Source organism: Siphateles boraxobius, unplaced genomic scaffold (assembly GCF_051911475.1).
Source record: "Siphateles boraxobius isolate OS27281-9 unplaced genomic scaffold, OSU_SipBor_1 31, whole genome shotgun sequence".
NCBI classification, from domain to species: Eukaryota; Metazoa; Chordata; class Actinopteri; order Cypriniformes; family Leuciscidae; genus Siphateles; species Siphateles boraxobius.
In genome coordinates, this window is record NW_027508931.1 from 3,966,621 (window position 1) to 3,985,002 (window position 18,382).

General features: G+C 40.2%; 1 protein-coding gene across 3 annotated transcripts in view; it reads left to right on the plus strand.

The window, feature by feature from the left end:
- Positions 1–17,855, plus strand: part of ampd3b (adenosine monophosphate deaminase 3b) — a 66,292-nt gene extending 48,437 nt beyond the window's left edge. For all 3 annotated transcript variants that reach the window (XM_077193427.1, XM_077193432.1, XM_077193429.1), the window contains 6 exons: positions 3,660–3,786; positions 4,185–4,348; positions 4,489–4,609; positions 9,964–10,137; positions 10,278–10,388; positions 17,679–17,855. In XM_077193427.1, coding sequence (XP_077049542.1) covers positions 3,660–3,786; positions 4,185–4,348; positions 4,489–4,609; positions 9,964–10,137; positions 10,278–10,388; positions 17,679–17,855 — 874 coding nt within the window. The remainder of the gene's footprint in view (positions 1–3,659; positions 3,787–4,184; positions 4,349–4,488; positions 4,610–9,963; positions 10,138–10,277; positions 10,389–17,678) is intronic.
- The last annotated feature ends 527 nt before the right edge of the window (positions 17,856–18,382 follow it).

Here is an 18,382-nt window from a genome sequence, read left to right on the forward strand (position 1 = left end):
ACTGAGAAAAATGACCAAATTAATTATAGGTAGGACACTGGAAATCTGGCAATTAGATGTTTTAGTAATTAAAATCATCTACTTGAAACAATATTGAGCTCAAACTTGACTTTTGACCACTATTTTAAAGTTAATGTACTCTGACTTTGTATTGTCAGCAAAAAGTGAGAAGTAATGCCAAGGTACACTCTGCCAGCTAAGTACATGAGCGTTTCAACCAGGTCCAGTACCCGAACTGGGCAAGGCGGGGTTTTAGTTCTTTGTTGTATTCATCGTAGTAGGAATGTGTAACATTTTACTGTCAACTCTGCATATATTATTCGCAAATCGCGATCAATATCGCACGTTTGTCGATGGAGCGGGTTCAGACCATACTAAATGTTCTGACCGCGTTTGTGCAGGACCAAGCTCTGGGGACATCAGAAGTTACACTGATGGCAGCTGTACAAACACAGGCTACATCGTAATTTAATTTTTAATGGACAGTAAAACAAAGGCAGAGCACCGTACAATCTGATAGCATTATTTGACAGAACACCGGCACAGTAACTTCATATTGACGAGCGGATAAACAAAGGCAGAGTACCGTAACTCAATTTGAGCGTTCCAAAACAAAGCCAAGCGGTAACTGGTGTTACGGTGTTCTGCCTTGGTTTCTCATGGGCTTTTGTTAACAAGTTATTGTTAAGACAACCCATTATTTTCTCAAAAAAACAACGGAATTAACTCAAGATACTTATCCACATGATAAAGGAGGTCTTGAATGTTCCAAAAATATCAATAACTAATTTTCGACCAAAAACGAAGTTACGGTCTTTTAAAAGCTCCAACCCATTTTCACTGCTACATAATAAAAGTTATAATATTAATCCCATGACAGTAATTGCCATATATTGTAAAACAAATACTCTGAAATAAAGGAAACTTTCATAATTAGTTTTGTACTAATTTCTATACTTGAAAGAGATAAACACATGATCTTTTATTTTGACGGAAACTACATCGAGCTTTTATTTTGGCGGAAATAATGGTTTACAAACGCATCTCATTACAATTCTAGTAAAATTCGGTAATTGTCAACCATGCAGATGTTAAAATAATGTGTAACTGGGTAATGGGTTCCTACACTCATGACACAGCCTAAGGCTGTGTGTCCACCAAAGCGTTTTTTTCACGCATAGGCGTATTTTTTCAATTGTTATCAATGGGAGCGCCGTGTTTTTTAAACGCCATGAGCGTAACCGTGCATTCACACCGCCACCGGCGAGAGCGGCAAAATTCGCTCTCGCCGCCTTGCCAGCGACGCCGTGGAAAGATTCGTGGACGCTCTAATGCCCTGACGTAGATCGAATGCTTGGTCTTTTTTAAAACTTTATTTAAAGGGGCCGCAAAGCAAACAAGCATGTCGATCGTTATTTTTGCAGAAAATTGATTGATGGAAAGAACTTAACAATTATAGTGACATGTTTGCTAACAAAATAAACCAATTAAAAGCCATTTGTGTGCTGTGGCTTTTCTGTTGGTTAGGTGCTATTCTAATTTGCATTCCCGCTGAAAAACAAGTGTTCTAGCGAAAATCTTGCCTATAAATAGTGTTGCGCGCCTTCTTATCAAATTCAAATGATCAACCTCTTTGGTGGACACACGGCCTAAGTGTTTTGAAAGTAGTTCTGCTTACTTCAGTCTCTACTACATGAGAAGTTATAAAACATCCCTCTCCTTATCCTCTTCACTATAATCATCATCACGGGAAATGATGAAGGTCCTGCTGTTGCAGAAAATATATCTGTTTTTTAAAACATTTGACAGCATCTGCTTGAAGGGCCTGTTTTGTTTTTTCTCGCTATTTCTCTGTACATTCCTTGCGTTTCTTCTCCATCTCTCTGACTATTTTGACAGATACACACTGACACTCACTGCACGCCCGCTCAGAGCCCAAAAGGGGAGGTGTTTAAAGAAAATAATCAATGGGCCGCTGATCTACGTGTTTCATGGGCCGGTCTGTGAGAAAAAAAAAACCTACGCTGACTTTTTTTGACCAATGCATTACACCGGCACAAAGATCTCAGCGCCGCCAATTAAGCAAAGCAAAACAAAACAAATGGGCCGCTGATGTATGAGTTTTATGGGCCATTCAAAAAAAATTATTTGCGTTGTGAAGCACGTGTGAAATCCTTTCAATAGCATCTAGTGCCCTAAGTGGGCAAAGCATATTCATTTTTTCCTGGTCCGAAGTTCAAAGGGGGAGGACAAAAGGCCTGCAGTACAATAGATCTCGCCACATTACTGAGGACCTTAGGAACATAACCCGGTCTAGGGTATAGAAAGGCTTTCACTATACCTGGTGCAAACTCCAAACACAAAGGGGAAACCGACAGGGCTTGTAAGTCTCCTATTCATTACATTTACATTTATTCATTTAGCTGATGCTTTTATCCAAAGCGACTTACAATTGCTATATATGTCAGAGGTCGCACGCCTCTGGAGCAACTAGGGGTTAAGTGTCTTCCTCAGGGACACATAGGTGTCTCACAGTGGATTCGAACCCGGGTCTCTCACACCAAAGGCATGTGTCTTGAGAGAGAATATAGTAAGGGGAAATTGAGTTTTGAGGGTCAGAAACTTTGCTGGAACCTCCTCAAGAGGTTCGAAGGGAGCCAGGAATAAGCCTTCCAATACCACGGGCAAAGTCCCAGGCCCTTATGCGAATTTTACAATTTCTATATAACTCAAGTCTAATACAAGAATTGTATGTGACAGACAAACACCAAATAGACGATTTCACAGAGAGCACTTGCTGAAGACACTGAAGATAAAGCTGTTTGGTCCGGGTATTCTTTATAGTTTCCTGGTCATGGACCCTGTTCCCATAGCGTTGGAATTCTCAGACACAGCGTGAGTTCTCTTGAAAGGGAACTACAGGATTGCTTGTTGGGGCAGGGTTGGAACTAAACTCTCTAGGGCTGTGGCCTTCCAGGAATTCAGTTTTGCACCCCTGCTGAATGACTTCTAGAGCTGTATAGGTTAATTTGTTCAGCTGAGTGATGTGAGCATTGTTATGTTCGCATCATCCATGGCTTCAAGGAATATGATGCAATATCAGCTTCAGATTGAATTATTCATTGTTTTGCCTAACCAATTACTATTCATATTTATTTATAGATCCAGTAAAAGATGTATTTTAGGACTTTCAGGTATAAACTGAGATCCCTTCCCTTTATTACTCACGTCTCCTCTGCCATTCCCAAGTCAAGGGTCTTATATACTGACCTAATAGCATATCTTGAAAACTAGAGCCAATCAACAATTTTAAGCATTATTTTCTTTCTCAGTGACCTAGAATTAGTAAAGTTCGACAACATTTATTTCAGAAGCATTTTGGCTGTAGACCAGGGTTATTAATATTAGGCTACCTAATGTTCAACCCAATGTATGAAAGTTTTTCTAAATTCAAATTACAATTCTGCATTCCTTTTATCCTTGTCATTTAAAATTCATGAACTTAAAGGGCATTCTCAATTCAACTCTGAATGGCACAACTCAACATACATGCAACATATATGAGTTTCCACTCATACTATATTTTTACTCACTTGCTCATAATTCATATCCAGTATTTCTAAAATCAAATATTCTTGATTTGTGTACTTTGTTTTTAGTGACATTTTCAGATCAAAGAAGATTGTTCTTAACTTCGCCAAGATGCTGGAGAACATCTTCCTCCCACTGTTCCAGGCCACAGTTAACCCTCAGAACCACAAAGAAACACATGTTTTCCTGAAACACGTAAGTGCTTCATCATAGTTTTGTTAAACTGGCAAGACCAGTCAGAGCAGATTAATGCCACAATATAACATTTTAACACCACCAGTGCAATTAACTGTAGGATTGAGGTAAGGGATAATTGTTCCCTTATGAACAATTAAATAGTTCTCAGATGAATACGAGTCCATGAAAAATAGTCATGTACAATAAAATCACACACAAAAAAAAAACATAGATGTGGTTGAATTACCCCGAACTGAGTAATGTATTCTATTGATTGTGTTGTCGATTTTTCAAAAGATGGTCATCAAAGTCAAAGGAACGCCACCTTGTCTAGTAAAGCTACAACCTTCAAGGAAAATTAGGGCAAAAAGTGACTGTGAAATTGTCAAAAAAGATTTGGATGTATTTTTCTGCAGGTGACAGGGTTTGACAGTGTGGATGATGAGTCCAAACATAGTGATCACTTATTCACTTATAAGAGCCCAAAACCGGAAGAGTGGACCATGGAGGAAAACCCACCATACACTTACTACCTCTTCCACATGTATGCCAACATCATGGTCCTCAACAACCTACGAAAGTAAGTCACTATAAAGATCAAGCTATGATTTCAGCATTACAACCCATTACATTCCCCTAAAATTTAGCCAAAAGCTTTATAACTGAAGTCACATGCCATGTTAAATAGTTAAATATATAGGCTATATATATATTTTGCAGGGAACGTGGTCTCAATACCTTCCAATTCCGTCCTCACTGTGGCGAGGCAGGATCCATCACCCATCTGGTGTCAGCCTTCCTCACAGCTGACAACATCTCTCACGGTCTTAACCTAAAGAAGGTCAGTCTCTAAAACGTCTCAGGTTACGTATGTAACCCTGGTTCCCTGAGAGGGAAAGAGACGCTGCGTTGAGACACGGTGGTGGGAATGCCCTGCGTGATTGCGTCGTGAAGCACGTGTATAATCAGTCCAATGGAAAGACGAGACGTCATAGATGACGTCATAGACCAGGAAGCTATAAAGCACCCCTGAAAACAGACTGCATCAGCTTCTGGAAAGCCTGAAGCAAGTCGATCAGGGCATGCAGGAAGTATGGCAGGAGAATGCAGTGTCTCTTTCCCTCTCAGGGAACCAGGGTTAAATACGTAACCTGAGATGTTCCCTTTCAAGGGAACTCGAGCTGCGTTGAGGCGCGGTGGGAACCCCATACCCACTACGCCATAATGACAAATGCCTGTTCTGAGTGAAGTCCTTGCGCACCCTAAGAAGCGAGCAACCTAACCCCAGGAGTGGAGAAGTCTAAGTCATAAAATCTGACAAATGTATGTGGTGAGGACCAGCCTGCCATATTACAAACATCCTGAAGGGAAATACCCGAAATTAAAGACTTAGAGGCAGCCATACTCCTTGTAGAGTGGGCCCGAACAGCCATAGGTGAAGGCTGTCCGGCCGCTTCACAAGCAAGTGAGATAGCCTCAACTACCCACTTCCACATTACCTGTTTAGATGCAGGGCAACCTTTCTTAGGTGACCCAAAGCAGACAAATAACTGCTCAGATTTACGCCACAGGGCAGCTCTGTGAATGTAAGCATCCAATGCCCGAACGGGACATAACAGATTAAGACTTTCCTGATCTGGGGTATTAAAAGGTGGAGGATAAAAGGCCTGCAACACTATTGGGCCCGCAACATTAGCAGGGACCTTAGGGATGTAACCCGGCCTAGGGTAAAGAAATGCCTTCACCATACCAGGCAGGGACGTGCACAGGGGGGTTGCTCAGGTTGCCCGGGCAACTGCCCATATGCCCTTCTCGACTCAAGTTGCCCTTCCGAGAAAAAAAAAAAAAATAATCGTACAATGGCTGCAGAATTTCACATAGGCCTAGATACATTTTTTTTTTTTTTTTTTTTAATTCGCAAAGCCTCATTCACTTCCATTCGTGCACCGAACGTGAAAGTCAGTAAGGTAAGGGCAAACTGTTTACGTGGCTGCAGCGCTGCATGCGACCGGTGCGTAAGACCCCACAAATTACTTAAGGCCCCGCCTCCATCTCGTGTCATAGCGTGTCAGTTAATGTGTACAACATCCATGACAAAATGAAGCGAAACTATCCTTCTGGTCACGAAAAGAGGAAGAAGAAAAAACCCATGAGAGTGAATTGCGGGAACAACAATCATGGTAAACTTGTGTTCTCTCCTCTCTAAGTTTGATGTCAGCAAAGTTTGATGTTTTTCGGTCTTGCTAACCTAGCTGGGCAGGCAGTGCATCTCTTGCATCACTTTGTGCCTGACAAAAGTGAGAGTAAAATAAAAAAAATTATTACGTTTGTTTTTGATAAACGACAAAGTGCAACGGTGTTTGTTTACTGCAGCTCGGAAAACATAACCGCGTCGCGTGTGTTATCGTGCGTTCATATGCGCGTGCACGAAATGAAACTCGCATTTTTCAAGCAGAAATATGTGGAGACCAGACATACTGTACAATACATGCAAGTGAATGATGGCACTCCCAATCAAAGTCACATTTATAAAACAAGAAACTGATTATCTAGTCTCAGTGTAGTTAAAAACTCTAAACAACTGCACTAATTATGCAAGATAGAAAGCAATGTATTGACAATTTGACATTGATTGACTATTGATTTATAGGCTATATTGAATTTAAAATGTTGATTAGCTGGACATACTGGTCAATATGGATGCACATCCCTCGGTAAATAATAACCATAAATCAAGAATTGCTTCAACATGCATAATAATAAATAAAAAAAATCATACTGATGCCGAAAATACCCAGGCTGTAGAGAGAACCAAAGTTAATCCCAAAAGCCAAAGCTCAGGGTTATAATTTATTATTTTCTTCTTATTTATGTTTACGTTAATATTCACTTGTTATGTTAACATTCTATAGAAAATACTCTATTCAATAAATATTGTTTGTTTGAACCTCATTCTGTTCTATATTGTTGTACTTATTCTTTGACTGTTTTGTTTAAAGGAGGGAGGATTGTATTGGGAGCACTGAAGTGTCAGGTGTGATTGTGTGGCAATGGCAAATGGTTTACATAGCTCACGGCGTCACAGGTCAGGTAGAGGGCCCCTTTTGCTTAGGGCCCCAGGGGGAGTTCAGGATCGGCCCTGGGTTTAGCAGTCGATTCTGTTGCCTACCGGAATTCCTGTTCCCTTTACGCAATCATACCTCAAATCATGCGTAGTTGCCCGTAGCCTACCATCAGAACTGAATACGAGCAAGAAGCACAACTGAATGTAGGGGAAGCCCTTTTTTCAGGTCAGAGCAACTGCCCCTCATAATTCCTGTGCACGTCCCTGATACCAGGTGCAAATTCCAAACATGAAGGAGCTACCGAAAGGGCTTGCAGATCTCCAATTCTCTTGATAGAAGAAATAGCGAGAAGAAATAAAGTTTTAAGAGTGAGGAACTTTTCTGAAACCACTTCAATAGGCTCGAAGGGAACCATGGCCAGACCCTCAAGTACAATGGCCAAATCCCAAGCCGGTGCTCTAGAGTGCAGTGCAGGTCTCAACCTCAATGTACCACGGAGAAAACGAATAATAAGAGGATCTCTCCCAAGAGAAGTGCCCCTCAGAGGGGTGTGGTAGGCCGATATAACCGCCACATATGACTTTAAAGTAGAAGGAGATAATCCTCACAATCATCAATGTCCCTCAGCAGGTCAGCCTGGTATGCTTGGAGAATAGTAGGGGTGTCGAAATTAATCGTTTCTACGATGCATCGCGATGCAGACGAGGACGATTCGGTTATCGGTTCAGTAATAGACCATAACCGGTTATAATGTACTGACGCTTTTCTGACGTAATTTGTCACGTATGTGCTTTGTCGTGATACCATACACTGGCAGAGGGAGGCGAGATGTGTGCGCATAATTAAAAATGCTCCAGATACTTTAAAACCCTACATCTGGACACATTTCGGCTTTTATGAACAACCTGGTAAGCACGACCTGGAGAAGACACGCGCTGTGTGCGCTCATGTCATGCACAAATAGAATAGGCAGGAGGTAATAGCTATTAACTTGATAAACAATGTTAGCCGTGTTCACCCCGAGCTGTTACTCCTGGCAGAGCCAGACTGCTTTAGAGTAAGAGAATGAGCTTCAACGTCACCCGAATCCGCAGCCAAAACAAATAATCCACCCGCCCCAATATTGTTCTCTGATTTAAGTATTCGCTGCCAGCCGATGGTGAAATTACAATTATTCTGTGCTGTTACGGGTGATTATAAATGATCGTCATCTTCAACAGTGAACTCTCGACGGTTGATGCGCGCGCCTCTAATGGTGACATATACACTGATGAATGAGCGCTGCTTTTAAATAAACATTTCTTTAAAACAAAATTGATTTGATACAATTTTATTTTCTTAATGGCATAAACAGGCCTTTGAAATTCAAACGGAATGTCACTGTTTCTGTCACTGCGACTTCCCGAACAGACGAACACTCACGCACGCGCACGGATCACTTTTAAAGTAAATTTGAAAATTGAGGATGCGGTGCATCGAAATGCATTGTGATACCGAATTGAACTGAATTGATTACATGATAATCGTAACCGAACCGAACCGTGAGACCAGTGTAGGTTCACAGCCCTAGAGAATAGACATAGTGTGTAAGCATGCCGCGGCTTGACCTGCGGCCAAATACGCTTTACCCAGTAAAGGCTGGGTGGGTAACGTCGGGGCTTTCAGTGATGACGCTGACTCGGGGAGAGATAGCTCGCAAGCGTCTCTTCAGCACGAGGCATTGTCAAATAACCATAGTGTGAAATACCTTTAACATAACTATAGTTGTGTGTTTATGGATTATGCACTCTGAAAGATACCGGTTTATTCCACGATCTCGACACCTCAGTGTGGAGATCGGGAAAAAACGGGAGTTCCCAACGAGGAGATCGTGATTTAGATGGTAAGTAACGTTAATTTAAAAGACTATTTCTTGATTCAGTCTCAACATCATCGGCTGGCCAGTCAATATTTAATTTAGCTACAGCACGAGTCAAGACCTCCATAAGCTCCTCATCAAGCTCAGTCCATCAACAAAATATATATATATATATATATATATACACAGTACATTATATATATAGTACAGTATATACAGCATGACAGACAACAATAAATATGACAAGGACAGATATACAGAGAGCGCTTGCTGAAGGCACAGAAGCTGACGTGGTCTGTTTTCAGGGGTGCTATATAGCTTCCTAGTCTATGACGTCATCTATGACGTCTCGTCTTTCCATTTGACTGATTATACGCGTGCTTCACGACGCAATCACGCAGGGCGTTCCCACCACCGCGTCTCAACGCAGCTCGAGTTCCCTTTGAAAGGGAACTAGGCTAATTGTATTCACATCAAACCACACAACATTACACCAATAGGCAGTGTAGTTCAGAATCCACCAAATAAACAATTATTACACCATTTTCAAAAGTAAGGATCGTTTCAGCTTTCCCCGTTTGGGGTAATGTTCACTGCCACAAAAAAAGCACGAATTTATATGTATAATTACAAATAAATCGGTACCGTTTACACTCGTACAAGGCATCTCTGCTCATTTTGGCTAAACAGAACTGTGTCCCTTTGCAAAATCAATTATTGACAAATAAGAGAGTATGACACTGCATGACAGGGATGCAAAGCTCCTTGACATGAATTTAAATGTATACTTACAAATTATTATTTTTACATTTTTATTGTATTTGTAAATGTATAGTTTTTTATTTAGGATTTAAAAAAATACAGTTATTATAAAATTAAGAAAATTCCTTTTTTTTGCTGGAAAATTATGGCACACATGTTGACATACTAAGTCATTCTTGCAATTTTGTAGAAAAAAGACCCTCATTTATGTTAGCCAGATTGATTCACATAGTTGACCAAAAAAAAAAAAGATAAAAAAAAAAAAAGATTATACAATACTGACCCAATAGGAAAGTGACAGTTCTGTCAACTGGTCATCATTATTATTGAGCCATGTATGCTAAGTTTCTAAGAAAGGAGTAATTTAACATACACACACACACACACACACACACACACACACACACACACACACACACACACTCAAAAAAAACTTGAAAATCCTCAGATAAGTACAGATGTAGTATTTTCTAGTGGTTTAACATTGTTCTTGTTCATTTCTCAATACAGAGTCCTGTGCTTCAGTACCTGTTTTACTTGGCCCAGGTGCCCATTGCCATGTCTCCGCTCAGTAACAATAGCCTGTTCCTGGAGTATTCCAAGAATCCCCTCAGGGAGTTCCTGCAAAAGGGCCTGTGTGTGTCCCTCTCCACGGATGACCCGTTACAGTTCCACTACACAAAGGTCTGGGAAACAGTCCCTGTGAATGACTCACATAGCAACAAACACTGCCAACACTGAATGAGTTAATTATTATTATCTACTTTGAATGTGTTCATCTAGAGCAGTCAGGTGATGTGATTCTGTTGTTTATGTATCTCTAGGAGGCCTTGATGGAGGAGTACGCCATAGCAGCACAACTGTGGAAACTGAGCACATGCGATGTGTGTGAGATCGCCAGAAATAGTGTGCTTCAGAGCGGTCTGTCTCATCAGGTAGGCTAGCCTACTTTCTCCAGGGCTGCCAACTCTCACGCATTGAGCGTGACCCCTAAAATCCACTGGATCCGTCTACGGCGCGGAACGTCAGCGTCGCGGATGCCGCAGCTAATCGCGGCCATTATTGTCAATGCTCTAAAGTCTACCAGCTGCGGACGCAGCGCATCTCAGAAGCGTCCCAGAAGCGGCTCTCCGCGCCGCCTCGCTAAAGATATGAGCCTAGTCTATTTTTGACGGACCCGCGTCCAAGCCGCACCGTGAATACAAAATAAAAGTCAAAAAACACTATCAATTTCAAAATAAACACCCTGTGGAGACTCCGCATTCCTACAGTTTGGACAACAATGCCTCTGATTGGATATTATTTGCATTCGCTGTTAGGCTTGGGCAGCCAATCGAGGCAGTGGGTGGTGAACTGAACGTGTAATTGTGTAATTTTTTTGTTTTTAATTGTGTGAAATTTAGGCTATAGGCTACCTACCAAGTAGGAAATAACAACAGAAAAAACAAATATAAAGAATTCACTTAATTAAGTAATCCACTTACCCATAGAAGCACAAAGAGGAAAATTGAAAAAGAAAATCAATAAGGTAACTTAGCACAACTGTCTGCTCCTGAGCCAAAAGAGGACAAATGAACAACAAATAAACAACGCTCCGATTCTGAGGAAAAATGACGAAGTCACCATTGCTCCGCTGCTGAAACGCGTCTGAGACGCTAGTGGACTTTGACGCCGAGCTAGGGACGCATCAAAAACGTGGCGCTGACGTTCCGCGCCGTAGACGGATCCAGTGGATTTTAGGGGTAGGCTAGGACTCACGCAATTGACCCAATTCTCACGCTCTCACGCCACACCCCCGATTTCTCACGCTGAAGTGTCAACCCGGTCGGTCAAATGCCTGAAAGATGAGATCTATCTACCTGTTGAGCCACTCGTGACCGACTCCCGTAATCTATCTAGAGCGAGCGTGCATGCGAGACAGATATTGTGCTTCAAACCGCGCGCGCGCACGGCAGAGAGGTAAAGCCTCACCCCTAAAATCCACTGGATCCGTCTACGGCGCTGAACGTCAGCGTCGCGGATGCCGCAGCTAATCGCGGCCATTATAGTCAATGTTCTAAAGTCCACCAGCTGCGGACGCAGCGCGTCTCAAACGCGTCCCAGCTTCGCTAAAGATAGGTGCCTAGTCTATTTTTGACGGACCCGCGTCCAAGCCGCACCGTGAATACAAAATAAAAGTAAAAAAACACAATCAATTTCTAAATAAACACCCTGTGAAGACTCCGCATCCCTACAGTTTGGACAACAATGCCTCTGATTGGATACCAAGCAGGAAATAACAACAGAAAAAAACTAATAGAAAGAATTCACTTAATTAAGTAACCCACTTACCTATTGTAGAAGCACAAAGAGGAAAATTGAAGAAGAAAAAATAAATAAGGTAGCACATTAACTGCTCCTGAGCCAAAAGAAGACAAATGAACAACAAATAAACAACGCTCCGATTCTGAGGAAAAATGAAGACGTCACCAACGCTCCGCTGCTGAAACGCGTCTGAGACGCTTCCAGTGGACTTTGACGCCGAGCTAGGGACGCATCAAAAACGTGGCGCTGACGTTCCGCGCCGTAGACGGATCCAGTGGATTCTAGGGGTTAAGGCAAGGCGTCCGATTGCACATTGACACGTCAAAAGCGTGCGTTCGACAGCCAAACGCGCGTCAAAAGCGTGCATTTTTGCCATAAAAGCGCGCGTTCTTAACGTGCGCTTTGTGCACACAGAAAACGCGCGTCAGAAGCGCGCGTTCGACAGCCAAACGCGCGTCAAAAGTTTTTGCCATAAAAAGCGCGCGTTATTAACGCTTTCGACGTGCGATTCCGAGAACACTAAATGAACGAGCACGTTCTTTTCGCCTGTATGAACACTTCACACAGCCGTGTGGTTTACCTGTTTACACGTTCATAACGTCCTACTCGAAACACACGTTTTCGACGCCCATTTTTGTTACGATAAACGCGCGTCAAAAGCGTGCGTTTTCGGTGACCCCCAAAGCGCACGTCAAAAGCCAAAAAAAAAAGAGTGTAAAGGGTTAAATTAGTAATTTAAAAGGGTAGTCATTGCCACCTGTCAATCTATCTTTGTTATCATGGGCGTCAGTTTGGTTTGAAATGTGCTGAGGACAGAGACGCATTCGGAAGTGCATTTTCAGAAGTGCTGGGTACAATGACGTAGGCCTATTAATTTTTTTTTCTCTCTTTAGCGCAGGTTATGTTTTTAAAGACGATGTCCTACGTAGCTCAGGCACGGCCCCACTTTTCAACAGGCCCACCCAAAGCTTTCACACAAACAAAAAAAAACTTTTACTATATTCTAATTTTGTCAATAATTATAATTTTTTTTTGCCAAAAGCTCATAATTTGTGCTCAAGCCGACCGCACGCATAAAGCTTGCCACAAAGAACCGGTAAAAGTAATGATTATAAATGCATCTAAATGTGTCTAAATACGCTGTGAATGTGAATGTGAATTATACGCCGAGTTTCGGTTCATTTATGAGACGAACTCCAATTCACTCGCCGGCGCCTCCATGTAGTGATTCTGTTATATTTACTTCTTATTTATTAAATAAATCCAGACAATTGGGTCATGAAACATTGATTAAAATTAAGATATAATTAATACAAAACGAAAATAAATGTAAAGAAAGGCAGCTGTTCTGTTTGAGGTCTCTGTTAAAGTTTTAAATAAGTCTTTTAGTGCCGCTTTCAGAACGCTCACGTCCGTAAACAAGAACAGACACGTTGTTTTTTCCCTCATAAATGCGAACAGAAAAATCAATAAAAAATATATTGTAGTTTTTTTTTTTTTTGCTGGGTCAGACAATGATTGCCAAATTTCTCTCTCATATTGCTCCTCATAACCACTGAAAACGGTCCAAAAAATCGAACCAAAAGTCAAATTAATATGGACGGAAGTTAAAAGTGGTGGGTAGCCTACAAAATGACTCATGACGAAATCTGGTGGTACGAAATCACCGCATCCCCGAAATCGACGCCTATGTCTGTTAGCTTTATTTTATTAAAACCTTCTATGATAAAGTTGATAAATGTCCATGTAATGGCACTCTGAGTGTGCCCCTGCTGTGTGAGGTCCACCTTGATATATGGCTGCATACATGAGGAATGGGTTAGGGGATTGAGGAATTTTTTAACAGAAACACGTAGATCAGCGGCCTTGATTGGCACTGGGGTGGTCCAATCACATCTTTAAACTCCTCCCCCTTTGGGCTCTGAGCGCGCGTGCAGTGTCAGTGTGTATCTGTCAAAATAGTCAGAGATGGAGAAGAAACGCAAGGAATGTGCAGAGAAATAGCGTGAAAAAAAGAAACGGGCCCTTCAAGTGTCTGGTGAGGATATTGAGGAGGATCAGGAGAGAATGAGTGAGTTTAGAGAACTGTGGTAAGCAGGACTAGGCAACTTTCAGAACACTGAGGCGATGAGTGTCGTAACCCATCACCCAGTTACGCATTTTTTACACATCGGCATATTTGATGATTACGCATTTTACTAGAATTGTAATGAGACGCGTTTGTAAACCTTATTTTCCGCCAAAATAAAAGATCATGTGTTTCAAGCATCTCTTTCAAGCATGGAAATTAGTACAAAACTAATTATGAAAGTTCCTTTTATTTTTCAGTGCATTTGTTTTACAATATATGGCTATTACTGTCATGGAATTAATATTATAACTATTATTATGTAGTATGTGTAATGCAGACAGACACTATATCACAGCTAAAAGAGTTTTGAGTTTTTCTTTGTTCAATTTGCACACTCATTATGGGTTGGAACTCTTCATTTTTAACTCTCAAAGTGCACCAGATTGATGAATTTAACATTAAAAAGCACACATTTTTCTTACGGAGGGCTCCCCCAAACCAAAAGATTTACCAAAAATCCTTTGTCAAACACTGGTATTGCTATACCAATGCAGCTTATAGCTTGTTTTAGGATTCATCATTGTGGATTAGTTCGATTGTATTTTACAATTAGTAGTTATTTCATCTATTAACTCTTACTCATTCCTACTCACTCATTAGGCTACATGGCATTAGTGGTTTTAATAGGAGTTAGTATACATATTCAGGGGCGTGAAAAGATCGGTTGTGTTTATGATTATATGTAGCGGGCCAGTCTGGGCCAAAATGCCCGGGCCGATTTTTAGTCCCAGTCCAGCCCTGTGCATGTTTGAAACAACATGAGGGTGAGTTAATGAAGACAGAATTTTAAATTGATTTAACAATACCTTTAAGATAGGACGTTTCTGTAATTTGGTCCCTGTGAAGCAAGGTTATGTTGTTTTAACAGATATTCATTACAATTGCATTGATCAAGAACCACATCTGTAAACTTTTCCACAATCAAATGTTAACTTTTAATATTAGAAATCTTGAGTTGGGTTGATTGGTTTTACAGATAAATTCCTACTTTTCCTGTAGCTCAAACAGTGGAATGTTGGCGCTTGCAAAATTAAGGTCATGGTTCGATTCCCAGGGAAAGCAAGAACTGATAAGAATGTAAATGTGTACATTGAAATGCAATATAAGGCACTTTGGATAAAAGCATCTGTCAAATGCCAGGGACTGCAGATGAAATTGAGCTCTGTAGCTAATTCTTGGACAGTTCTTTACTGTCCATTGTCCCTGTTATAATAATAATAATAATATGTAAATGTACTAATATGCAAAAGGGGGCAATCTTGGTAAAAATATTTGTTCATAAAAATGCAATCTATCTATTTTCTTTGGGCTACACAAGAAAACGAAGAAAAAGAAATAGGAGGATATTTAATTTTGTAGCAGGAAAATACTTCTGCTGTCAGGAAAGCCAAATCAAGTTCTTATACCTGTCCTGACCTGAGCACAAGCTCCCATTCTAATCCTGAAAGCCTTAAATAACATATTTAAATACTTTAAGTCATTAAATTCCTTTAAATTGATAATATCACCTGTACACCTAATTACAGTTTGTCTGAGTGCCCAATTTCAGAACAAAAAGGTTTGAAAAAGCGCCCCTGCTTGCTATAGCTGTAAATGTAAGCACAACAAAAGCTCACGTTGTTTTCCAAAGACAGATATTGATTACAGTGGTCTGTATCTTAAACCTGCAGTGATCATAAACCTGCATTGGTTACCTCCACTGTAACTGATTTCCCCACACACCTTAATGCTTTGATGTTAAAGCTAGAATGTCCACTAATGTGTTTATTTACAAAAAGGCATGAGTGAAGAAAAACAAGTTAATTTTATTTTTATCTAAATTGTCATTGTAGGGTGCTACCCCTTTAAGGACGTTGATTCTGTGGGCTCATGTGATCGCCTAGGAAGAGGCGCTGTAAGAAAAAAAAAAACTGAACTGAACCGAACTGAGTGAGAAAGCAATGTTGATGTTCATATGCAGACTTTCTAATGTTCTATAACAACAACATATACAACCTTAATCTAAACTATATATTCCCAGCGTGGTGAGTAACATTTGGTTGTTATAAGTATATTGATAAAATCACTATGTAGATCGCTATTTGCGATTAGCGCCTAAACGCCTAATGTTATTAGTTTGTTATTATGTTTGGTTAGACATTTCCAGTTTAAATTGCGTATTGAAATATTCATGCAATATGTGTTGCATTTATTTGTTAAACAAACAAAGTTTAATGTGTTTGTAATACAGCGACTGTTTTAGAAATCTGTATTGACAGTATTTTATCACGTACGTGATAATGTTTCATGCTAATATGTTGATATTTGATTGTAGGGGATATCTTTGATTTATAAGCGTATACTTTAATGTTTATTATCTAAAGCTGATATTATAATGTTTGGAGTAATATATTTGGGGATGTAAACATTACTGGATACTAACTGTGAATTGTTTTATATTTACAGTTTGACCGCATACACATTATGTGCACATAAATATTCCCAACTACAACTAAATTGCAACAAAACTTAATGTGTACATTGTGAGTTCTGCACAAGAGGAATAAAAGACAAAAAACAAAATCCAAGTTAATGTTATCATTTTATGGGTAACAGTCATAAAACTGCTATTTAAATATATTATTCATATAGGTTATACAAAAAACCTGAATAAGCTGATCTATAGAATGTAAACTGGTGGTAGCCTAGTCTATGAAAGGTACACCCCTCTAAGTTCACAGAAATGGTTGGACCCAAGTCTTCAGCAGCCAATGACACCGACCCGTTCATACTGATTTTTTAACGCGTATTTTACGTGTAAAATACACGTGAAATACGCGTAAAAATTCGCGTGTTTTTGGCCCTCTTGGCTTTCCATACTTATCGAGCGAGAGACCTTGCGTGTGCAGACAGCAACCCACCCCCCGTTGGAGAAGACACACGCCAAGCTAAACTCAAAAGTTGGCAGCTCTGTTTCTCTCTCTGTCTTAACTTCTAAGGAATATTCTAGGTTCAGATTTACAAATAAATTAAGCTCATCCTCGTTTGTTAAAAAAATAAAATAAAAATGTTCAAAATTTATATGAGTGAGTCATGCATCCATCTTCGAAACAGTGTTTTTGTCTTATCCTGAATCACTACGGTACGCCTACAAGTGTTTATATTCAAACTATTTTAGACCGGACTGAGCGACAACCACTGTGGTGTAATTATTTTTTTTTTTTACAGTTTATGGGTGTAGACCAGTACTTGAGTGACTTTACATTAACAGAAAAGTAGCTCCGGATACAATGTCCCATCCGCAAAACACATGCGGTTTTGTTTATTAACCGCAGTTTTGTTTATTAACCTCTAGAGCGGCAAAAGTTAGTGTAGGCCTACCTTTAATTCTTCTGTTAACACTTATGTATAATTTGAGCTGTAAATCTGTTTAAACTATTTTTACTGTAATTTATGGGTTTTGGAGTTTATGTTATTGCATTGCCATGGCGGCGAAGTTGTACAATTTTATATTAATAAGACATTTATTTAAATTTTTTTTACACCTAAATCATTTTAGCATTCGTATGTTTATGTATTTTGGCTGTAAGATTGAAAAAGTATTTTAACATGTATGAATTGGCCCCATTCACTTCCATTGTAAGTGCCTCACTGTAACTGAATTTAAAAATACTGTTGGTGTGGCTTAACTTCTTCTAAATCCGTAATATTACCTTCAGAAAAGTTTTCTAGTAGGCCTACTAATTTTAAACACATTCCAATGCTAAATTTAACATCAGCCTTTGTAAAGACATTTGGATTTCCCTTGCAGGAGAAGAAACACTTTCTGGGTGAGAATTATCTACAGGATGGACCAGAGGGTAATGACATCCGTTTGACAAATGTGGCGCAAATCCGTATGGCCTATCGTCACGAGATCTTGTGCAATGAGCTCAGCTTCCTAGTGGATGCCGTCAAGTCAGAAGCGTTGGCTGCACAAGCCCTGTAAACATGGCAGGGTGATCGATATGGTAGAGCAGGGATGGACAACTCTGGTCTTTGAGGGCCACTGTCCGTCAGAGTTTAGCTCCAACCCTGACAAAAATGATTTTTTGTAATCCTGAAAACATTGATTAGCTTGTTCAGGTGTGTTTAATTAGGGTTGGAGCTAAACCCGCAGGACAGTGGCCCTCGAGGACCGGAGTTGCTCATCCCTGGGGTAGAACATACGAGTGGACCAGACATCAGCATCAAACTTTATCTTGCTATAAGTGTTGCACTAAAGAGCCATGGATATACATCATTTAGGTACCAAGATGTGGAGTCATGTGACTTAATGCCTTATATGATGGGCATATCCCTTTTCATAGTGCCTTTATGTGTATAAATTTCATATCTCAAATCTATTCTTTAAAAAAAAAGGGACATTCTGATAAACTGTTTCAGTATTTTGCATGGTTTCTGAAAATGTGAGCATACATTAATTACCTTTTCTTAACAAGGGAGTCTTCGGGTTTCTGACTTGAAAAAATTTAT